Genomic DNA, 25,440 nt, shown 5'->3' with positions numbered 1-25,440 from the left:
ATGAAGCTGTCAAGCAAGCGTGTCTACATTTTGAGCTTTGGCGTCCTCTTGTGGCTGATATGAGTAACTATTTTAGAGCCTTGTTATGCAAAAATGAAAGCAGCGATTTAGTATTGTAAAATAATTTTATTTATATGTTAAAAGTAGTTGACTAAAACATCCACACAGAAGCTGTTATTTCGTCTAAAGGAAGGAAAAAAAAGGCATGGGATGAAGTGAGGATAATCAAGTACAAAAATATAATAATATAAGAATATTTTACCTTAAGCAGGGTGGCCACGACGCCATAGATGGTGGAAAGGAGAAAAAGAATAAGGAATGTGACGGACATATACCAGCTTTCCACGTTGATGTCTTGATTAATCACCGCATGAGCGATTTCATCCAGGAAGTTACAATCCGGCAAAATCACTGTCAAATGATTTAAAGAAGAGTTACATTGTACTCCATTCATGTACAAGACAATAATAAAAAATGAAAAAAGTACCTGGGTTGGTTAAATTCAAGGTGAGCGTGACTGTTGCATGTGTCACCCTGCAGGTGTGGACCGCCCCGGGTAACAAGCCGACTTGGGACAGACGAAGGCGGCTTTGGACGCTGAACTTCCCATCCGGGCCTCTGCTGGGCTGAGTGGTGTTAAAGTCCGTGAGCTCGTCGGTGTCATCCAGAAACCAGGACACGTTCACGGACGCCGGGCTGAAGCCGAAAACAAGACACACAAGTTCACCGGAACCCTGCAGCAAGATGGCCGACGGCTGGGTTGGAGTCACGGCGGCTGGGGGGATGAAAGTTGTAATGTAAGTCAGTTTTCTGTTATGTAACACAAACACAAGGTCAAATTACAGACTCTCACTCACCGAACACATCTTGTATCGTGCTTGTGAACGGACTTGGAGATGATTCATGTCTGACGGTGCAAGAAAAACGTGATCCCGGCGGGGCCTCCGTTTTGGACACGTTTATTCTGCTGATTATTGAATACGTGCTGCTGCTGTATTTCCACGAAGGGCTATTGGCGTAGGCAAGCGACGGTAGTCTTTGACCGTCTTTCTCCCAGTACACGATAATGTTATCGGGGAAATATCCAGAAACCAGGCAAGTCAGAGTGAGCTCATCAGACGTTGACAGCTCTGAGATGGTAGGCGGGACTATGTGCACTGTTGGTGGGTACCGGTCTGACAAGAGAAATACAAAAACACATTTAAAAGTCAGTGAAGGTGCCGCCGGGGATGCTTGTTCTTAAAAAAATTCATCACACTATACCTCAGTGGAGTGCATATTTTTTTACCTATATCTTACTTGATTATGCATATCAAATTCAGATTCAAAACCCTTTGAATCACAGGTTTTTGTTCTGATGCCACCATTTTTCAATATAGTAAAAATATTGTTTTGTTTTGAATTACAGCCTAGAACAGGGGTGGGCAAACTACGGCCCGGGGGCCACATCCGGCCCGCCAAGTGTTTGAATACGGCCCGCCCAATCTTTCCAAAGTATTTCATTTAAACTCAACATACAACCTGGCATCATGGCCTGAGCCAACCTTTTGATGGTTTTATCAATTTCGTTTTTCGTTTCAAGTATTTTTTATTATTAATATTATTATTATTATGCCTTATGTGACATAATTATAAACTGGAATGTTAAAAAATGAAAAAGATTTTAAACATTTGTAACCCATGTTAGTTTGGGTGGAAAAAAAAAAGATCCGCCCATTATGTGCATGCATAGCTGCCTATTTTAGCTGTTTATATATCTTTAGAAAATATAGAAAAGAGAAAGACGTGTGTTCATGTCTCACATAAGGATCGTGGATGATGGGCAAAATCCCCCCCCCCCCAAAAAAAGAAGTTAAGTTTTCCATGCAACAATTCCATGCAACAATACAATACCTCTGCTTTTGCTTATGTGGTCCTCATAGCCCCGGTTGGAACACTTGTGTTTTCCCTCACAAGACACTTGTCTATATGCATCCCAGTCCTTTGCCGACACATTAAGGAAGCTCCGTAAGGTCTCGGTACCATTGCCGTGACGGGTCGGGTGCTCCGTGTGGGAATTCTCCGAGTATTTCTTCCCATCTACTTTCCAGGAGATGACAAAATCACGAAGACGAGGGCCAACCAAAAGACAAGTGATGGTCACCTTGTCCCTCTGCTGGGTCTCTGATAGCGGGGGGCCGTGAACAAACACTCCAACTTGTTGGGATGATGATGGGGTTACTGTTAAATAAATAAAACATTGAATGTCGGATTAGAAACTAAAATCAACATCCTACTATTTCATCATCTATTGTGCTATTCACTTTTTTATTCATAAGCCATTTATGATGAATGAAAGTCGGTACAATTTGCCATAATATTTTTTTTATCGTTTGTATTGTCATCTCTGACACTTCCTAATGTCAACAATACCTGTTCTTAATTTTTTTTAATCCCACTTTTATTTTGCAATATTATATTTGTCCACCAGATGGTGCTATTTTTTCCCATTCAAAGCATGCAGTAAAATATCCAGATTATTTTAAATATATATAATAATATATTAGCTTGTGTTCAAAGCTTGCTGCTGTAATCATAAGTGAACGTGTGTGGGGGTTAGATTAAAAAAAATGTTTTGTATATATAATTAATAATTAATTAATAATATAATTTCCTTGAAAGGATTAAACGCCCCAAAATATAATTAATATTTGACATGTACAGGAAATGGAGAAAAATGCAAAGAAAAAATGCATGGATGCTGTCAACTATGGAAATTATTTATTCTTAAAAAGTGGCCTTCCAATGGTCCGTATTAATGTTAATACAAATAAATAATAACAGCAACATGAATAAAATATTGATATTTCTATACTTCATTCATTTTCTACCGCTTATCCTCACGAGGGTCGCGGGGGGTGCTGGAGCCTATCCCAGCTGTCTTCGAGCGGGAGGCGGGGTACACCCTGGACTGGTCGCCAGCCAATCACAGGGCACAAATAGACAAACAACCATTCACACTCACATTCATGTAACATTATTATCCATATCCAGATTATTTTAAATATATATAATAATATATTAGCTTGTGTTCAAAGCTTGCTGCCGTAATCATACGTGAATGTGTGTGGGGGTTAGATTAAAAAATTAGTTTTGTCTAAATATAATTTCCTTGAAAGGATTAAACGCCCCAAAATATAATTAATATTTGATATGTACAGGAAATGGAGAAAAATGCATGGATGCTGTCATGGAAATTATTTATTCTTGAAAAGTAGCCTTCAAAATGGTCTGTATCAAATTTTAATACAAATAAATAATAATAATAATAATAACATGAATAAAATATTGATATTTCTATACTATAAAAAAAATAAGTACAAATAAAGAGACATATAATATATTTTTATTTTATTTTATTTTGACTCAGTTAACTTGACAAAATACCGTATATATTTAGAATTATTTCCTATTTTAAAGGCTATTTATAGGACCTTTTATGGGTTAATACAATATTGTTTATTAATTATGCTGACCTATATGATTATTTACCTGAGCAGATGCTGATGGTCTTGCTGACATCTTTATTGAACCAACTGTCAGACAATTGACAAGCGAAGACCATCCCACTTTGCCACTCCGTAGGGGGGACGTGTAGTTGACTGGTCACGGCCACGCGTCCATCGGCATCCATGCTGATGCTGGTAATCGACGGCGTTCTCGACCGAGACTCGCTGGACCATGTCAGTTGAGGGTTAAAACCCCATCCAGAGCACAGGAGCCTCTGAGGTGTTGATTCTTCAGCGGGAGCCAAAAAGACCTCCACCGATGGCTCCGCTGTTGAGAAATCGAACTGTAACAAAGTCGAACGTGTCAAATTTGAAAACAAGCAGCCTCTCACCAAAAATGCTGTTGATGGGTTCGGACCGGTAACTGCTGGAGAATCCTTGGTTGACTTTACAGGTTAAACTGGTGTCGATCTTCCGGTAGGACTTACGTAAACTGAAACGTGGACTGACGGAATGTGGGCCCGGGGTTTCGGGGAGATCAAAAAACTCTTTGTGAGAAATATCAACGCCGTCGGCCTGAAAGGTGACGTAGAGGTCGATGGCGTCCAGTCGCGTGACATCACACACAAACGTCGCGCTGTTTTTCTCCCGTAAATCTGCAAGAGATCGTCTCATCTCCACCACTGGAGCGTTGACTGCAGAGCCTGGGTAGTCATAACAAGAAATTAGAGTAGTCAGTGTGTAGCAGTATTCATTTACTGTCATTTATATATATATAATTGGTTCTAGTACCAACATAAGTAGGATACCTGGTGTTTAAATTTAATATATTTATAGACCGTAGAAATCTGTTTACGACCTTCTAAATACACTTTTTTAACATTATTAGAGCTCTCTAGGCATGAAATAACACCCCTATAGTCACCTTTACACTTCATTTACCCAAGATAGTTGCCATACAAAAAGACAATAAGACATTCATTCATTCATTCATTTTCTACCGCTTCCCCTCACGAGGGTCGCAGGGGGTGCTGGAGCCTATCCCAGCTGTCTTCGGGGCGAGAGAAGCGGGGTACACCCTGGACTGGTGGCCAGCCAATCACAGGGCACATATAGACAAACAACCATTCACACTCACATTCATACCTATGGACAATTTGGAGTAGTTTAGGGGTGCTGTCTTTGGGCAAGAGGCGGGGTACACCCTGGTGGCCAGCCAATCACAGGGCACATATAGACAAACAACCATTCACACTCATATTCATATAGACAAACAACCATTCACACTCACATTCATACCTATGGACAATTTGGAGTCGCCAATTAACCTAGCATGCATGTTGTTGGAATAATTTTACTTTATTTTAGTTTTATTGTGTGCAAGATTCATTGTTGTTGTACGCCCCCCCCCCCCACCCCCCTCATTTTCTACCACTTTTTCCTCCCAAGGGTCCTGGGAGTGCTGTCTTTGGGCAAGAGGCGGGGTATTATACCCTGGACTGGTGGCCAGCCAATCACAGGGCACATATAGACAAACAACCATTCACACTCACATTCATACCTATGGACAATTTGGAGTCGCTAATTAACCTATCATGTTTTTGGAATGTGGGAGGAAACCGGAGTACCCGGAGAAAACCCACGCATGCACAGGGAGAACATGCAAACTCCACACAGAGCTGGCCGAGCGTGGAATTGAACTTGGGTCTCCAGCAAAAGAGTTGTGTAATGCCATAAATAATGAATTATAGGAGTGTATAAGTGACTATAGGGGTGCTACGTCATGTCTAGAGAGCTCTAATAATGTTAAAAAAACACATTTAGAAGGTGCATTCATTCATTCATTTTCTTGCGCTTATCCTCATGAGGGTCGCGGGGGGTGCTGGAGCCTATCCCAGCTGTCTTGGGGCGAGAGGCGGGTTACACCCTGGACTGGTGGCCAGCCAATCACAGGGCACAGATAGACAAACAACCATTCACACTCACATCCACCGTACAGCTGTATTTTAGTTCATTTATCAATATTTATTCTTTAAAGATACTTAATTTAGGCCAAAAAATACATAATACATCATATATATTGATAAATAATAGGCTGTATTGAAGATAATAATATAATAATAAGCATCGGTTGTCCTACCTGATACATGTACAATCTCTTCAAGGTCCGGGAAGCAGCGATGCGATGCTTTACATTTGAGAATCTTGATTCGTTTCCAGGCGTCTGGCGAGACTTTCAGATTGCTGATGACGTGAGACGCATTAGCGTACTGGCTGACTTGGTGGGTGGCCGCTTCGCCCTCCACCAGCCACGTAACGACGGCATCAAACGCCGTGCGCACCAAACAGGCGGCTTTGACCTCAGACGCCTCCATCATGACCGCTTTGAAGCTGGGGAGCTCCACATGAATGGATGGGGGGGTGCTTGCCTGTGCTGCGCCGGATGACACACGTCCATTATTAATACATATTGACACGATAGATACACAGTACAAAGTACACAGTACGTACTTTCACAAATACTTATCGACTTTGACTTTTCAAAGTGAGTGGCCTTGCAGGTGAAACTTGTGCCGCTCGTCCACTCTTTTACGTTCGGCTCCATCTCACTGATTCGACCGAAGGTTTCGCCGTCTGCCGTCACACTTTGGAATCTCGTTACGGTCTGACCGCCGTCGATGATTCGGTTTTCCTGTTGCCACTCCACGGTCAGCGTGTCCGGGAAGAAGCCACTTATGATGCATCGGAGTTTGACAGTGGAGGCTCCAAAGTTGCCCTCCCACAGTGGATACAATGTCATATTTGGAGACACAATCCTCTCTGCTGAAATAGAAAAAAAATCAAATATTCTGTATAATATTTTAAAAATATATTAGAAATTATATGTAATATATACAGTATTAAATAAATATGTACAAAATGTACAAATTCATTTTCTAACGCTTTTTCCTCACAAGGGTCGCGGGGGTGCTGGAGCCTATCCCAGCTGTCTTGGGGCGAGAGGCGCACTGGACTGGTCGCCAGCCAGCCAATCACAGGGCACATATAGACAAACAACCATTCACACTCACATTCATACCTATGGACAATTTGGAGTCGCCAATTAACCTAGCATGTTTTTTTTGGAATGTGGGAGGAAAACCGTAGTACCCGGAGAAAACATGAAAACTCCACACAGAGATGGCCGAGGGTGGAATCGAACCCTGGTCCTCCGAGCTGTGAGGTCTGCGCGCTAACCACTCGTCCACCGTGCTGCCCCTACAAAATACATTCATTCATTCATTCATTTTCTACCGCTTTTTCCTCATGAGGGTCGCGGGGGTGCTGGAGCCTATCCCAGCTGTCTTGGGGCGAGAGGCGGGGTACATCCTGGACTGGTCGCCAGCCAGCCAATCACAGGGCACATATAGACAAACAACCATTCACACTCACATTCATACCTATGGACAATTTGGAGTCGCCAATTAACCTAGCATGTTTTTTTTTTGAATGTGGGAGGAAACCGGAGAACATGCAAACTCCACACAGGTGGCCGAGGGTGGAATCGAACCCTGGTCCTCCTAGCTGTGAGGTCTGCGCGCTAACCACTTGACCACCGTGCCGCCCCTACAAAATACATAATAAGTATAATTTCTCCAATTAAAATAAATTAGTCATACATACCTTCCGATTGCCATGCCGGTGTCTTTACTTTTGAGGTTGACGGCCATTTTTTTTTTAAAGTGTCTCATAGTATTTAACAGTCAGGTGGAAATAGTTCAGCCTGAGCGAGCATAAGCAGCAGGTGATAGCATTTTTAAAAAAAAAAACAAAAAAAAAAGCACCAAACACAGAAGTGAAACACAAAGAGACGCAACGGTGCATGACACAAGCCAGGTGGAGGAAAAGCTGCTGATGTATTGCGTAAGTACTTTACATACGTGTACACAGCTTTTTTTTTTAACACATTGAAATATTATACAAGATGATACAAGTCGATAAGAGAACAAATTTACAGGAAAAGCATCACTCACTGACCTCATTTTATGTTTTATTTCTAAAAGAAAGTAAATCAATGTCATTATTTACATAATACAGTGCAATATAAAAATACATATACGGACAAAAACTGGTGTTTTATTTGACCTGAAAGAGAAGAAAAACATTCTCATATTAATGAAATACACAAACAATGCTTCTTTTAAATTCTCCTAAAATAGCAAAGTGACACCAAAACGCAAAGATTATCATCTGAGAACCATTAAAAATGATATTTTTCATTCCACATTTATCTTAGTCAGTAAATTAGTAATATATTATTTCACATCATTAAGACCTTGAGGGATTTTTTTTGTAATTATTATTATTTATTTGAAAAAAAGAAAAAAATACATGAAGATTGCTGCCAATCAGTGACTCATAACAAATTATTATTATTATTATTATTATTATTATTATTATTATTATTATTCAAAGTGTGGCCCATGGCTTCACCAAGTAGAAATAATTAAGAAAATTGACACAAAAAGCCATAAAAATAAAAAAAAGAGCAGCCATTTTATAAAAATGAAGTAGAATTATTGTATGTTTATACATAATATTTAAGATAATATTCCTATTATTATACATATTAATATTATAAAATTGTGATTTATTTGACAGAGTAGGAAAAAAATACATGAAAAATCAATGTTGCTGCCAATCAGTGATTATTATTATTATTATTATTATTGTTGTTGTTGTTGTTATTGTTATTGTTATTGTTATTATTATTGTTATTATTCTTATTATTCTTATTATTCTTATTATTGTTATTATTGTTATTATTGTTATTATTATTTAAAGTTTGGCTTGGGAGCATGCATGGCTGATTTTTTAATTGGCCCTCAGTATGTACAATCTAACAAGAAAATTAACACAAAAAAATTATTTTGTTATTTTTTTTATTTATTTTTATCATTTTATTAGAGTAAAATATAAATATTAAATATTATAATATTGAATATAAAAATTCTAATATTAAAAATTATTATTTAGGGTAGAAAAACTACATGAAAACCAATGTTGCCACCAATCAGTGACTCATAATAAATTATTCTTATTATTATTTTTAGTAGTAGTAGTAGTAGTAATACTACTACTAACCCAAGTTTGGCTTGGGAGCCATTTGTGGCCCTTGCATGGCTGATTTTTTTAATTGGCCCTCGAGAAAATTAACACAAAAAGCTGTAATTTTAATCATTTTATTAGAGTAAAGTATAAATATTACATATTATAATATTGAATATAAAAATTCAAATATTCTAAAATTATTATTTAGGGTAGAAAAACTACATGAAAACCAATGTTGCCGCCAATCAGTGACTGATAATAAATTATTCTTATTATTATTTTTAGTAGTAGTAGTAACCCAAGTGTGGCTTGGGTGCCATTTGTGGCCCATGGCTGATTTTTTTGAATCAAACAAGAAAATTAACATACAAAAAAAATGCAAAAAGAGCAGGATTTTTTGTAGAAATACTACAATAAAGTCATAATAATAAGTCATAAGACTTACAAAGTAATAAGTCTATAGTAAGTCTAATATAATCGCGTATAATATAAAGGCCTAGTTATGATGTTGGGAATGTCCGTGAATGCATCTGGCGGAAGTTGATATCAGTGTTTGTTTTGGTCAGGTGGACTCAAACACACATTGCATTATTATTATTATTATTATTATTATTATTACCTTAAAAATAGTCGTTCCAATGCTGAAGAGCAGCGTGATGAGAAAGAGGAGGATGAAGGTGAGCGCCGTGTTTCCCATGTTATCTTGCTCTGCTTCCACGGCATCGCTCCACTGGTGGCTCGTCTCCACCAGGAAGTCTGGCGGACGTATAAGCAGTACTTCAATACACCATGTATTTCATTAGCAGTGCTATCACTTTAATGAGTGATATGTTTTATAGAGTCAGCATGTCTTTATGGAATATTGATTTTTTTTAGGAGTTCAAGTAGACCCTGAATTGCCTTTGAAAGACTCTGTTAATTCTGTGTCGGACTTTAGGACAAGACCCAGAAGACATGAAGAAAGACAAACCCCAACATGCTATTGACATGTGTCGCATTAGTGACACTGCAAGTCACGTTCCCTAAGCTAAAAAAAAAATGAAGACAACGGAAAGACATACGTGTGCAGGAATCTAAATCATATTGGAATACTTGCATTTTGAAGTATGAAATTATGAAAAGCGAGTTTCCGCCAATGAAAGGAAAAAAAAAAACCCTAATTGTAAGTCAGAATTAAATAGAGATAAAAAGTCTAAATTATGTGATTAAAAGTCTTATTTACTTATTTATAGGATAAGAAAGTCACAAGTCGAAATTACAAAATAAAAGGTCCTAATTGTGAAATAGGAAATTTGAAATTATATGATAAAAAGTCATATGTATGAAATAAAATGCCAAAATAATAACTTTTTAATGGCGTAATGAGGACTTTATATGTCATGATTTTGACTTTTTTATCTCTTAACTATGACTTTTCCTGTCAGAATTTTGACTTTCTAATCTCACAAATGGAACTTTTTTTTATCTTATTATTATGACTTTGATATCATAATTTAGTCGTTTTATTTGAAAATGTAGAGTTTTTATCTTTCTCGCAGAATTTAGACTTTTTCATGTCATACTTTGGAGTTTTTATCGTATTATTATGACATTTTATCTGATAATTTTGTCGTTTTATCTGAATTTTTTATTTTTTATTTTTTATTTTTTATTTTTTATTTTTTATTTTTTATTTTTTATTTTTTATTTTTTATTTTTTATTTTTTATTTTTTATTTTTTATTTTTTATTTTTTATTTTTTATTTTTTATTTTTTATTTTTTATTTTTTTTTTTTTATTTTTTATTTTTTATTTTTTATTTTTTATTTTTTATTTTTTATTTTTATTTTTTTATTTTTTATTTTTTATTTTGACATCTTATCTTATAATGTTGCCTTTTCGGCTCATAATTATGACTTACTCTACAACAGGATTTTTTTTTTCTTTCAATGGCGAAAAAGAATATGTTTGCAAAAGTAATAATTGGTTTTAGATTGGAAAGTGGTTAAAAAAAATCAAAATGTTTGATTACTATGATACCACAGTTGCAAAGTGTTTTTTTTTTATTTGGATTTTAAATTTGCATCGAAAGACAACAAACAATATCATTTAACAAGCGGCAAACAACGAAAAGAGCGAAGAAGCGAAGACAGAATGACGCATCACACACACACACACAATCTACTGAGTCTTGCACATTTTAGGAACGTTCATGTTGGCCATGTGGGTGTTGTCAGTTCCTCTGTACGTAACGGACCTGTGTTGACAGCCATGGTCTGTGTTGACCACCGATTGGTGGAAAACCACACAGCTGTACACCACACCGTTCTTTTGCCACTGCTCAAGGCTGAGGGTCAACTGCCCGTAGACGGAATACAAGCCGTGGTTTTCTAGCGCTTTGGTGGTGCTCGCGGTGTACGTGGCGTTTACGGGGTCATCGTCCACAAGCCAAGACACCAGAACATCATGAGGGTAGAAGTCTTTCACAAAGCAAGTCAGGGTAACCGTGTCTTTTGTACTATGTTCCAATGGGGACATCATAAAAACCGAAGGACGTTGAAGTGCTTTATCTGCAAGGTTGACAAAAACAACATGACCAACTAGTCGTAAATAATATTTACATTGAATTTCTTACCGATATTTCTTTCATAGGGTTTCTTTACTGGGGATACGGTCTTTGAATGCTGCACCACGCAGTAGCGCTTTATCCCCTTGCTCCATTCGTTGTATGTGATGTCAAGCGGTGCGTTAATTGTGCCGCCATTACCCGGTGCTGGGGCTATTAAGGTCCCGGCCATCTCGTTCCCGTCCTGGTCTTCCCAAAAAACGCTCTGCACGGATGGTCTGTTGACTTTGACTTGACATATGACGGTTCCTTTTTTGTTGAGAAACATCTCCTCCATCGTGGGGCCGATGATGTTGATCTCCATATCTGCCTCAGGGCATCCTTCGCCTGTTGAATGCACAGGAAGAGGTTTTTTAGGCTGCGTTCATGGTCAACTATTTTTAAAAGAGATACTTGGTGCCCACTTTGGTGCAATTCGCTCAACATCCACGCTGGTGTTTTTGTCATGATAATAAAAAAAATAAAATAAAATAAATAAAAAAAAAAAATAATAATAATTTATTACATGAATGACTTTAACATTTTAATAGTATTAACATCTGACACTTTTACAGCTTTATTCCGACCTGAACGCATCAACAGCAGCGCAATTCCAACACCATATACTGTATGTACATACGTATACAATTCCTTATTCTCACGGTGCATTCACGGACACTCCGGAACTCCGAATACCACACTCGTGTATTGAACGTGTGATCCAAAATAGACAACAAGACAAAGAAAAACGCTAAGTGGTTTAATGAGTCAATAGACTTATACACACTTCAGTCTTTGAACGCAACCCCTTATAATATAATTCAAATATTTTGCTACTGTTAAAAAAAAAGGTGTCCAAAGCGTGTCCCTGGGGCCATTTGTGGCCCGTTAGGGCATTCTAAAAATTTTTATTAAATTACAGTTTTTAAAAACAAATAAAGAGCAGTAATTTGGTGGTCCACATTCTAAAAACTAAATAAATATTTTAATTAAAATTAATAAAAAATAATTATTGTTATTTTACAGACATAAAGTCAAAATTTCAAATGTTTAATCTTACAAAAAGTTGCAACCCCTTATAATATAATTCAAATATTTTGCTACTGTTAAAGAGACTATTGCAGGGGTGTCCAAAGCGTGTCCCGGGGGCCATTTGTGGCCCGTGGGGCATTCTAAAATACAAAATGAAATTACATTTTTTAAAAACAAATAAAAAGCAGTAATTCGGTGGTCCACCTTCTAAAAGGTAAATGAATATTTTAATTAAAATTAATTTTAAACAATTATTATTATTTTACAAACATAAAGTCAAAATATTAACACCACAAAAAATGTTTCATCTTACAAAAAGTCACAACTCCTTATAATATAATTCAAAGATTTTGCTACTGTTAAAGAAACTATTGCAGGGGTGTCCAAAGCGTGTCCCGGGGGCCATTTGTGGCACGTGGGGCATTTAAAAAAACTAAATGAAATTACATTTTTAAGTAATTTGGTGGTCCACATTCTTAAAAGTAAATAAATAATTTAATTAAAATTAATTAAAAAAAACTAAATTAAATTACATTTTTTAAAAACAAATAAAGAGCAGTAATTAAATTAGTAAAAAGTATATAAATATTTTAATTAAAATTACATTTAAAAATTAAAAAATAATTATTATTTCCACATTCTTAAAAGTAAATAAATATTTTAATTAAAATTAATTAAAAAAATATGATTATTTTACAAACATAAAGTCAAAATATTAAGACCGAAAAATGTCAAATATTTAATCTTACAAAAAGTAATATTTTAGTAGTTGTTAATGCATAAAAATATGACGTGTGAACGCAACCCCAAAAGAAACAAATACACAAAGTACTCACTTGACAAATCGGCTGGGCACTTGTGGCTGACAGATGAGTTCATGTAAACATCTCCATGTGCGTCTCGCCCCTTAAACTCGCACGTTAAAGTGACGCCAGGTGACCACTTGTGGGACTTGAGCGTGAGAAAGCTTGCCGCGCTGTAAAGCGTGCTTCCGTTTGCCACCTTCCTGGCCTCGGACGGAGTTTTAACCTGGTCGATTCCGCTCAAGACGTCCTCTTCGTTATACAACCATTTGAAGTCATAAACATTTGGGGAAAAATCTTTGGCAAAGCAGGCGAACGAGGCCTCGTCCTGACCGCCAGGGGAGGCCATCACTTTAAGAGTTGGCAACCTGTAAAAGGACTCTGAAACACAAACATATTGAAGTATGTGTCTGCGCAAGCCGAGGCTACCGCACATATTATTATTAGTAGTATTTGCACACATAGACATGACAGTACACTGCAGGGACTACACGCTATACTGCAACGGTTTACTCAACATCGAGCAAGCGAAGATTCAACAAATATTACATGCAGTCAGATGCAAAAAGCGAGAAAATATTGCAATTTTTCTGGACAGATGAGGCAAAGTCAGCAGCTGCACAAGTAGGACTCAACTCAGACATTTCCACCTCACTGTTGTGTTCACCAGCACCGACCATTACGGAAATTTGTATGACTAATAATAATAATAATTTTACAAATATAAAGTCAAAATATTAAAACAAACAAAAAAAAAGTTTAATCTTACAAAAAAGTTGCAACTCCTTATAATCTAATTCAAATATTTTGCTATTCTTAAAGAGATTATTGCAAGGGTGTCCAAAGCGTGTCCTGGGGGCCATTTGTGGCTCGTGGGGCATTTCATTCATTCATTCATTTTGTACCGCTTTTCCTCACGAGGGTTGCGGGGGGGTGCTGTCTTTTGGGCGAGAGGCGGGATACACCCTGGACTGGTGGCCAGCCAATCACAGGGCACATATAGACAAACAACCATTCACACTCACATTCATACCTATGGACAATTTGGAGTCGCTAATTAACCTAGCATGTTTTTGGAATGTGGGAGGAAACCGGAGTACCCGGAGAAAACCCACGCATGCACGGGGAGAACATGCAAACTCCACACAGAGATGGCCGAGGGTGGAATTGAACACTGGTCTCCAAGCTGTGAGGTCTGCGCGCTAACCACTAGACCGCCGTTTAAAAAACAAAATGAAATTATACATTTTTCAGTAATTTGGTGGTCCACATTCTTAAAATAAATAAATATTTTAATTAAAATTAATAAAAAAAATTATGATTATTTTACAAACATAAAGTCAAAATATTAAGACAAAAATTTTTATTTTTTTTTAAAATATTTAAATCTTACAAAAAGTAATATTTTAGTAGTTGTTAAAGCATAAAAATATGACGTGTGAACGCAACCCCAAATATTTTAGTAGTCGTTAAACTCCTTATAATATAATTCAAATATTTTGCTACTGTTTTGCAGGGGTGTCCAAAGCGTGTCCGGGGGGCCATTTGTGGCACGTGAGGCATTTTAAAAAACAAAATGAAATTACATTTTTCAGTAATTTGTTGGTCCACATTCTTAAAAGTAAATAAATATTTTAATTAAAATTAATTAAAAAATGTATTATTATTTACAAACATAAAGTCAAAATATTAAGACCAAAAAATAAAAAATTTTTAATCTTACAAAAAGTCGCAACTCTTTATAATATAATTCAAATATTTTGCTACTGTTAAAGAGACTATTGCAGGGGTCTCCAAAGCGTGTCCTGGGGGCCATTTGTGGCACGTGGGGCATTTTAAAAAACTAAATGAAATTACATTTTTCAGTAATTTGGTGGTCCACATTCTTAAAAGTAAATAAATATTTTAATTAAAATGAATAAAAAAATTATGATTATTTTACAAACATAAAGTCAAAATATTAAGACCAAAAAATAAAAACTATTTAATCTTACAAAAAGTAATATTTTAGTAGTTGTTAAAGCATAAAAATATGACGTGTGAACGCAACCCCAAAAGAAACAAGTACACAGGTACTCACTTGACAAATACGGAAATGTTGCGCAATACTCGAAATACGCAAAATTACTGCAATTGTTATGCCCTACTCAAGACTAGAGTATAAGCCATGCTGTCTTACCTTCTGTTTTGGTGATAACGGCGTCAATGTCTTGGCTGAAATGTTTGGCAACACATCGGAATTTGGCTTTGCTGTCCCAGTCGGCTCTTGTCACTCGGATCTGGCTGACTCCCGTATAAAGATTGTTCTTCTCCACCGGAGGATACTGAATAACGTCAGACAAGGCGGCCCCGTCTTTGCTCCACGTGAAGCTCAGCGGAAGGGGTTTGAAGCCGGTGGCCAGACAGCCGATAGTGACCGTGTCTGCTGCTCCGGAGCCACATTGCATCAGGGGAAAGACGGTGGGGGCGACTGACGAGCCTGGGAAAAGAAAAACAATCTCGATCCATGAAAACGGCAACGGGAAGACATACGTGTGCAGTCGGAGGACACTAAATCATATTAAAATCGGGGGGAAAGCACTGAAACGGGGAAAAAGAGAGATAAAAAGTCTAAATTATGAGATAAAAGTCATATTTATGGGATAGGAAAATCATGAATCAAAATTACAAAATAAAAGGCCCTAATTGTGAAATAGGAAATTTGAAATTATATGAGAAAAAGTCATATGTATGAAATAAAAAGTCAAAATGATTTTTAACTTTTTAATTGCATAATGAAGACTTTATATGTCATGATTTTGACTTTTTCATCTCTTAACTATGACTTTTCCTTTCAGAATTTTGTCTTTCTAATCTCACAAATGGAACTTTTTATCTTATTATTATGACTTTTATATCATAATTTTGTCGTTTTATCTGAAAATTTAGAGTTTTTATCTTCCTTGCATAATTTAGACTTTTTCATGTCATATTTTGGAGTTTTTATCGTATTATTATGACATTGTATCTCATAATTTTGTCATTTTATCTGAAAATTTAGAGTTTTTAATCTTCCTTGCATAATTTAGACTTTTTCATGTCATATTTTGGAGTTTTTATCGTATTATTATGACATTTTATCTCATAATTTTGTCGTTTTTATCTGAAAATTTTGAGTTTTTATCTTCCTCGCAGAATTTAGACTTTTTCATGTCATACTTTGGAGTTTTTATCGTATTATTATGACATTTTATCTCATAATTTTGTCATTTTATCTGAAAATTTAGAGTTTTTATCTTCCTTGCATAATTTAGACTTTTTCATGTCATACTTTGGAGTTTTTATCTTATTATTATGACTTTTAGATCATAATTTTGTTGTTTTAATCTGAAAATTTAAATTTACTAATGGGATTTTTTGTCTTTCAATGGCGGAAAAGAATGTTTGCAAAAGTAATAATTTGTTTTAGATTGGAAAATGGTTAGAAAAAACAAAAATGTTTCATTACTATGATATCACAGTGTAGGAAGTTCCATTTTTTTTTTTTGTCAAAAAGACCCATTTTTGACCAAAAAGCTACTTTTTCTTACTATGTTAGACCAACTTGCTTATTTTAAGAAGCTCAAATGTGGCATATACTTCAGCAAAATAATCTGCTGAAAACCTAAGAAAATAATAAAAAAAAAATCTCAATTCAGTCAGATTTTCTCGGCTGTTCTGCGGATTATTTTGCCCATTTTAAATAATAAATCTCAAATTGTAAAAAAAAAAAAAAACGGTGTACTGCTGTAGTAAAACGAAAAATACATTGTTAGTCAAATGCATTCCTTTTAGACCTTGATTACATATATTTACATAATTTCAGTATTTACCTTCATAGAAAAATGCATAGAATTTTTTTTTTACCGTTTTAAAAGCAACAACTGACACAAATTTTACAAAACTTACCAGACGTGACTGTCACTTGGGTTCCTTGTCCCCAGTAGGGAAGGTAACCATCACAGTGACAGAATACAATAACAATCAACTGCAAAAACCGTTTTAAGGACCACTTGACAGACCCCCAAATGACAAGCGCTACAGTACTTACCTGACGTGACTGTCACTTGGGTTCCTTGTCCCCAGTAGTCGAAAGCATCACCATGACGGAAAGTAAAGGTATTCTAATACAGAAACTTAAAAAAAAAAGTACCAGTATTACTTACCAGATGTGACTGTCACTTGGGTCCCAGTTCCCCAGTAGTCAAAGTAGCTGTAGTAGTAGCCACAGTGATGGAATACTATCAGTTTCTAATGAAAATACTATTTACATGTAAAAATACACGAACACAGCTGTTCCTCTAGTCGCCTCCCGTGGGGTTTTTATTTTTTCCGGTGTGCTCGGTCTTGATTGTGTTTATGTGTGCATAACTGGGGCGGCACGGCGGGGGAGTGGTTAGCGCGCAGACCTCACAGCTAGGAGGACTAGGGTTCGATTCCACCCTCGGCCATTTCTGTGTGGAGTTTGCATGTTCTCCCCGTGCATGCGTGGGTTTTTCTCGGTCTTGTAACGGTGTCGGTAATGTTACTATATTTGGTCATAGGAGTGTAAAGGTGACTATAGGGATGCTATTTCATGTCTAGAGGGCTCTAATGTTAAAAAGTCTATTTGGATGGTCATAAATGTTAGCGTGCTGGCCTCACAGCTAGTGCATGCGTGGGTTTTCTCCGGGTACTCCGGTTTCCTCCCACATTCCAAAAACATGTTAGCGTGCTGGGCTCACAGCTAGGAGACCCGAGTTCAATTCCATAAGAATTGCACAAGATGCATTCAAAGACATTTCTACACTGACCAGTAGGTGTCGGTAATGTTACTATATTTGGTCATAGGAGTGTAAAGGTGACTATAGGGATGCTATTTCATGTCTAGAGGGCTCTAATGTTAAAAAGTCTATTTGGATGATCATAATTGTTAGCGTGCTGGCCTCACAGCTAGGAGACCCAAGTTCAATTCCATAAGAATTGCACAAGATGCATTCAAAGACATTTCTACACTGACCAGTAGGTGTCGGTAATGTTACTATATTTGGTCATAAGAGTGTAAAGGTGACTATAGGGATGCTATTTCATGTCTACAGGGCTCTAATGTTAAAAAGTCTATTTGGATGGTCATAAACGTTAACTTGCAGGCCTCTAGGAAACTAGGAGACCCGAGTTCAATCCCACCCTCGGCCATCTCTCTGTGTGGAGTTTGCACGTTCTCCCCGTGCATGCGTGGGTTTTCTCGGTCATGTAAAGGTGTCGGTAATGTTACTGTATTTGGTCATAGGAGTGTAAAGGTGACTGTAGGGATGCTATTTCATGTCTAGAGGGCTCTAATGTTAAAAAGTCTATTTGGATGGTCATAAATGTTAGCGTGCAGACCTCACAGCTAGGAGACCCGAGTTCAATTCCATAAGAATTGCATAAAATGCATTCAAAGACATTTCTACACTGACCAGTAGGTGTCGGTAATGTTACTATATTTGGTCATAGGAGTGTAAAGGTGACTATAGGGATGCTATTTCAAGTCTAGAGGGCTCTAATGTTAAAAAGTCTATTTGGAAGGTGATAAACGTTAACATGCAGGCCTCTAGGAGACTAGGAGACCCGAGTTCAATCCCACCCTCGGCCATCTCTCTGTGTGGAGTTTGCACGTTCTCCCCGTGCATGCGTGGGTTTTCTCGGTCATGTAAAGGTGTCGGTAATGTTACTATATTTGGTCATAGGAGTGTAAAGGTGACTATAGGGATGCTATTTCATGTCTAGAGGGCTCTAATGTTAAAAAGTCTATTTGGATGGTCATAAATGTTAGCGTGCTGGCCTCACAGCTAGGAGACCCAAGTTCAATTCCATAAGAATTGCATAAAATGCATTCAAAGACATTTCTACACTGACCAGTAGGTGTCGGTAATGTTACTATATTTGGTCATAGGAGTGTAAAGGTGACTATAGGGATGCTATTTCATGTCTAGAGGGCTCTAATGTTAAAAAGTCTATTTAGAAGGTCATAAATGTTAGCGTGCTGGCCTCACAGCTAGGAGACCCAAGTTCAATTCCATAAGAATTGCACAAGATGCATTCAAAGACATTTCTACACTGACCAGTAGGTGTCGGTAATGTTACTATATTTGGTCATAGGAGTGTAAAGGTGACTATAGGGATGCTATTTCAAGTCTAGAGGGCTCTAATGTTAAAAAGTCTATTTGGATGGTCATAAATGTTAGCGTGCTGGCCTCACAGCTAGTGCATGCGTGGGTTTTCTCCCGGTACTCCGGTTTCCTCCCACATTCCAAAAACATGTTAGTGTGCTGGACTCACAGCTAGGAGACCCGAGTTCAATTCCATAAGAATTGCATGAGATGCATTCAAAGACATTTCTATACTGACCAGTAGGTGTCGCTAATGTTACTATATTTGGTCATAAGAGTGTAAAGGTGACTATAGGGATGCTATTTCATGTCTAGAGGGCTCTAATGTTAAAAAGTCGATTTGGAAGGTGATAAACGTTAACGTGCAGGCCTCTAGGAGACTAGGAGACCCGAGTTCAATCCCACCCTCGGCCAGCTCTCTGTGTGGAGTTTGCACGTTCTCCCCGTGCATGTGTGGGTTTTCTCCGAGTACTCCGGTTTCCTCCCACATTCCAAAAACATGCCAGGTTAATTGGCGACTCCAAATTGTCCATAGGTATGAATGTGAGTGTGAATGGTTGTTTGTCTATATGTGCCCTGTCCTCCTGCTGAGCAGCTGCTGGTTGCTTCCTGTGTTTTCAAAATATTAACCAGACAGGATGTTGACAACCACACGTCCACAACGTATGAGACAATTTTAGCACTATTTGAAGCTCGGAATTTGCATCAGAGGGCGTGCACAGCATTTGAATGATGACAGGTTTTTGCTATGGCGTGTAACACTGTGCCATCCCATGCCATAGTATATACACGATGACACACGCCCATTCAAAAACCTCCCCAGTCTAGCATGTGGCAAAGGACTCAGAAACAAAGGTATGAAATGTTTATTCAATATTTACATAATATGCAAAATACATTCATACAACAATTATGATGTATAATGTGTATTTAAAAATATTGTCATATTTGTTAGTGTTTTTGTCAAGGTCTTTGCCCCGCTTTTAGCCTTATTTTATCTTTGAATGAATTTGTGTTGTTATTATTATTATTATTGTTATTATTATTTAAAGTTTGGCTTGGGAGCCATTTGTGACCCATGTGTGTATATATATATATATATATATATTTATTTATTTATTTATTGTTGTTATTATTATTATCTGGCACATATATATATAATATAATATAATCTCAGGCGAGAGGCAGGGTACACACTGGACTGGTATAATTAATTATAATATATAATATAATTATAATATAATATAATTTTTATAATATAATATATAAATATATATATATATATATAAATTAATATATATATAATATTTCAATTATTATTTCTTGTATGAATGTAAAACTATAAATTTTATGTTCATGTTTTTGGCTTTTTGTCACGGATTTTTGGGAAAAATGGATTCGGTTGGCGTACATTTCAGTTAGAGTCGGAACGCAATGAATGACGCTAACCAAGGTTCCACTTATATTTTAAAGCCATAACCCTGTGTCGGTCAATTACAATACATCTTGCTGATATTGGCATGAAAGTATTAATCATGGAATATTTTTGTTACGCTGTATGCTTCATGTGACATAAGTGTTGAGGCACTTTTTGTTTTTGTTGCAGTGTGCTGATGCTTTGTGTTGTAATACACTGCCGTGTCTTCAGGCTGCATATTTTGCCCTTTTAGAGTCACTGTGTTGCTGAAGCTCTTTACATCAATACTGAACTTGTTCCTCAGTGAGTCCTTGTAGTCAGAGCTGCCAGGAACTGCGCTCCCGATCCACTCCAATCCTTTCCCAGCAGGCAGCCTGACCCACGCTGTGTAGTAGCTGCCCACATCATAAGACACCTGACAGTCGATGCTCAGACTCTGACCAGCCTGCAGAAGCACAGACGGCGGCTGGGTCAGTTGTTCACACTTAACACCTGCAAGGGGGGGAGAAAGATATGAAATATTAAATGTGATGGATCTTGGGTCACACGTTCCTCAGTGACACTCACAGGAACCTGCAGCCAGCAACAGCAGCAGAACTAGGCGGAACATGGTTGCGAGTGAAGTTGTTCCGACGGGTTGGAACGTCTCGTCCCGGGAGGACATGACGGAAAAGTTTTATAGCACACGGGTGGGAGGTTGACTTTGCATAGAGGCACTACAGGTGTTCTACAAGATGGTGCTCACGTGACTCATAGCGTTTCCTCTTAACTGTTTACTTTAACACTTTTGGCTATAAATAAAATATATTATACTTGGTTGTGAGTCATCAACCACATCATATGTATTATTTTTTTGCGAGATTCTAATACATGTAATATTCCCACAGGAGTAAAAACTATGTTGATTTGCATACACAAATGTATGCACTCTGTCTTACATAGGGTGTCACTCAAGCATGGCAGCACTGACATTTAATAGCTACTTTTTTTAATGATTATTATTATTTCAAGCTCTGAAAGAGCATTTGTTTTCACTAAAATTAATGTGCATTCAAAATATAATATATTATATCATGTATATTAATAATTATTATATGTGTTTTATAATATGTACATTACATTTGATATTATGATAATACAAATGTGAGATTATTCATTAATTCATTTTCTACCGCTTATCCTCACGAGGGTCGCGAGGGCTGCTGGAGCCTATCCCAGCTGTCTTGGGGCGAGAGGCGGGGTACACCCTGGACTGGTGGCCAGCCAATCACAGGGCACATATAGACAAACAACCATTCACACTCACATTCATACCTATGGACAATTTGGAGTCGCCAATTAACCTAGCATGTTTTTGGAATGTGGGAGGAAACCGGAGAACATGCAAACTCCACACAGAGATGGCCGAGAGTGGAATTGAACTCGGATCTCCTAGCTGTGGGGCCCATTCCTAATTGATATTGTAATATTCTTGTAGTTAGAGCATAGAAAACCTGTTTACGACCCTACACTCGCACAGCTCAATATAGTACACATATAATATGATTAAAAATAGATTGGACTGGTCGCCAGCCAATCACAGGGCACATTTATAGCCATTCATACTCATATTCATACCTATGGACAATTTGGAGTCTCCGCTTAATCAAACTTATTTTTGGAAGGTGGGAGGAGGCCGTAGTAACCGGAGAAAACTCACGCACATACAAGGAGAACATGCAAACTCTACACATAGAGAGACGAACCCAGATCTCATGCTAATGAGTCCCCCATATTTTAGTTCATTTAACCATATTTATGTGTGTAAATGCTTATTTAGGGACAAACATATGTGAAATGTGCTTAAACATGCACATTTTTATATGTTATAGCAGGCTCTATATATATATATATATATATATATATATATATATATATATATATAGGTATATATAAATTTTGCTACAACTAATAGACCAATATATATATATATTTTTTTATATATTATATTATATATATTAATAGATTATTTATAAAAAGTAATATAATAATATAATATATAATATAATTATAATATAATATATTTTTTATGAAATAATTTATAAAAAAATATAAATTAATATATATAAAATTAATATTTAAATGATTAATTTTGTATGAATGTAAAACTATAACTTTTATGTTCATGTTCTTGCCTTTTTGTCATGGATTTGCATGATTTCTTTTGGGAAAAATGGATTCGGTTGGCGTACATTTCAGTTAGAGTCGGAACGCAATGAATGACGCTAACCAAGGTTCCACTTATATTTTAAAGCCATAACCCTGTGTCGGTCAATTACAATACATCTTGCTGATATTGGCATGAAAGTATTAATCATGGAATATTTTTGTTACACCGTATGCTTCATGTGACATAAGTGTTGAGGCACTTTTTGTTTTTGTTGCAGTGTGCTGATGCTTTGTGTTGTTGTGCGTCTCTGGCACAGTAATACACTGCCGTGTCTTCAGGCTGCATATTTTGCCCTTTTAGAGTCACTGTGTTGCTGGAGCGCTTTACATCAATACTGAACTTGTTCCTCAGTGAGTCCTTGTAGTAAGAGCTGCCACGAGCTGCGCTCCCGATCCACTCCAATCCTTTCCCAGCAGGCAGCCTGACCCACGCTGTGTAGTAGCTGCCCACATCATAAGACACCTGACAGTCGATGCTCAGACTCTGACCAGCCTGCAGAAGCACAGACGGCGGCTGGGTCAGTTGTTGACACTTAACACCTGCAAGGGGGGGAGAAAGATATGAAATATTAAATGTGATGGATCTTGGGTCACACGTTCCTCAGTGACACTCACAGGAACCTGCAGCCAGCAACAGCAGCAGAACTAGGCGGAACATGGTTGCGAGTGAAGTTGTTCCGACGGGTTGGAACGTCTCGTCCCGGGGAGGACATGACGGCAAAGTTTTATAGCACACGGGTGGGAGGTTGACTTTGCATAGAGGCACTACAGGTGTTCTACAAGATGGTGCTCACGTGACTCATAGCGTTTCCTCTTAACTGTTTACTTTAACACTTTTGGCTATAAATAAAATATATTATACTTGGTTGTGAGTCATCAACCACATCATATGTATCATTTTTTTTGCGAGATTCTAATACATTTAATATTCCCACAGGAGTAAAAACTATGTTGATTTGCATACACAAATGTATGCACTCTGTCTTACATAGGGTGTCACTCAAGCATGGCAGCACTGACATTTAATAGCTACTTTTTTAAATGATTATTATTATTTCAAGCACTGAAAGAGCATTTGTTTTCACTAAAATTAATGTGCATTCAAAATATAATATTATATCATGTATATTAATAATTATTTTATGGGTTTTTAAATAGGTACATTACATTTGATATTATAATAATACAAATATGAGATTATTCGTTAATACCGCTTATCCTCACGAGGGTCATGGGTATGCCGGAGCCTATCCCAGCTGTCTCCGGGCAAGAGGCGGGGTACACCCTGGACTGGTGGCCAGCCAATCACAGGGCACATATAGACAAACAACCATTCACACTCACATTCATACCTATGGACAATTTGGAGTCGCTAATTAACCTAGCATGTTTTTGGAATGTGGGAGGAAACCGGAGTAACCCGGAGAAAACCCACGCATGCACGTGGAGAACATGCAAACTCCACTCAGAGATACCAGAGGGTAGAATTGAACCCTGGTCTCCTAGCTGTGAGGTCTGCGTGCTAACCACTCGACCGCCGTGCATCCCACAACCAAACGTGAACATCATAAAAATGCACATCTGGACACCCTTTTGCATTTTCCTGAATTTGGAATTAAAATAGTCTTGTAACTATATGTTGCTTTTGCCATCCAGAGACCGAGAGCTCGGTGAAATTGCTTATGGGTAACTTAGCATGTTTTTGGAATGTGGGAGATGACCAAGGGTGGAACTGAACTATCAGTGCTAACCACTTGTCTGACGTGCCACTAATAATAATAATTATTATAATTTGTATATTTTAATATTTGCATATGTTAATAATTATTAATATTAATATCATTTTAATATTTTATATTTATAGTATAATAATTATAATTATATAATATAATAATAATGATGATGATTATGATAATGATAATAATAAAAAATAATGACAACAATGATAATGATGATAATAGTAATAATAATAATAATGATAATGACAATAAGAATAATAATTATTATTACTATTATTGTTATTTTTATTATTATCATGATCATAATCATCATCATCATCATTATTATTATATTATATAATTATAATTATTATACTATAAATATAAAATATAAAATGATAATGACAATAATAATTATTATTATTATTTTTTTTTGTATTTTTGTATTTTTTATTATCATTATTATCATAATCATCATCATCATTATTATTATATTATATAATTATAATTATTATACTATAAATATAAAATATAAAATCATATTAATAATAATAATGCTAATGACAATAATAATGATAATAATAAGAATAGTAATAATAATAATAATAATAATAATTATTATTATTATTATTATTATCATTATTATTGTCATTAGCATTATTATTATTAATATGATTTAATATTTTATATTTATAGTATAATAATTATATAATATAATGATAATAATAATAATAATGATGATGATGATGATTATGATAATAATAAAAAATAATGACAACAATAATAATGATAATGATGATAATAGTAATAATAATAATAATAACAATAATAATATTAATAACCAAGCTCTTCTGTATTTGAAAAGTGTCCTAAGTAGTCATGAGCATGAATTGATGAAGCCTGCTCGGTCATTTCAGTCACTTCTTTTTTTTTTCTTTTTTTTCCAGTCA

The 25,440-nt window shown here is 36.4% G+C and overlaps 3 protein-coding genes across 6 annotated transcripts in view; 2 read left to right on the top strand and 1 right to left on the bottom strand.

Moving 5' to 3' along the window:
• Positions 1 to 151: 151 nt before the first annotated feature.
• On the bottom strand, positions 152 to 23,458 carry LOC131103419 (uncharacterized). Its single transcript, XM_058049697.1, has 20 exons — positions 23,388 to 23,458; positions 22,957 to 23,312; positions 21,132 to 21,210; positions 20,824 to 21,056; positions 17,183 to 17,267; positions 15,178 to 15,477; positions 13,032 to 13,379; positions 11,194 to 11,511; positions 10,742 to 11,128; positions 9,199 to 9,335; positions 7,313 to 7,379; positions 7,152 to 7,214; positions 6,000 to 6,311; positions 5,629 to 5,922; positions 3,881 to 4,192; positions 3,532 to 3,816; positions 1,894 to 2,220; positions 858 to 1,175; positions 488 to 775; positions 152 to 411 (listed from the first exon to the last, which is right to left on the bottom strand). Exons 1-20 carry the CDS (start codon positions 23,428 to 23,430, stop codon positions 152 to 154), a joined length of 4,812 nt encoding a protein of 1,603 aa, XP_057905680.1. The 5' UTR covers positions 23,431 to 23,458.
• LOC131102987 (calcium-binding protein 5-like) overlaps positions 652 to 25,440 on the top strand; it is a 31,805-nt gene continuing 7,016 nt past the window's right edge. Inside the window, exon 1 of the mRNA XM_058048772.1 lies at positions 652 to 797. The gene's annotated coding sequence lies outside the window, so the exon portion shown is untranslated. The remainder of the gene's footprint in view (positions 798 to 25,440) is intronic.
• Positions 654 to 25,440, top strand: part of sez6l2 (seizure related 6 homolog (mouse)-like 2) — a 59,252-nt gene continuing 34,465 nt past the window's right edge. For all 4 annotated transcript variants that reach the window (XM_058048764.1, XM_058048763.1, XM_058048762.1 and 1 more), the window contains exon 1: positions 654 to 797. The gene's annotated coding sequence lies outside the window, so the exon portion shown is untranslated. The remainder of the gene's footprint in view (positions 798 to 25,440) is intronic.

This window comes from Doryrhamphus excisus, chromosome 15 (genome assembly GCF_030265055.1).
Source record: "Doryrhamphus excisus isolate RoL2022-K1 chromosome 15, RoL_Dexc_1.0, whole genome shotgun sequence".
Taxonomy (NCBI): domain Eukaryota; kingdom Metazoa; phylum Chordata; class Actinopteri; order Syngnathiformes; family Syngnathidae; genus Doryrhamphus; species Doryrhamphus excisus.
The sequence above is the reverse complement of the archived record's forward strand: the minus strand, read 5'-3'. Positions and strand labels throughout refer to the sequence as shown.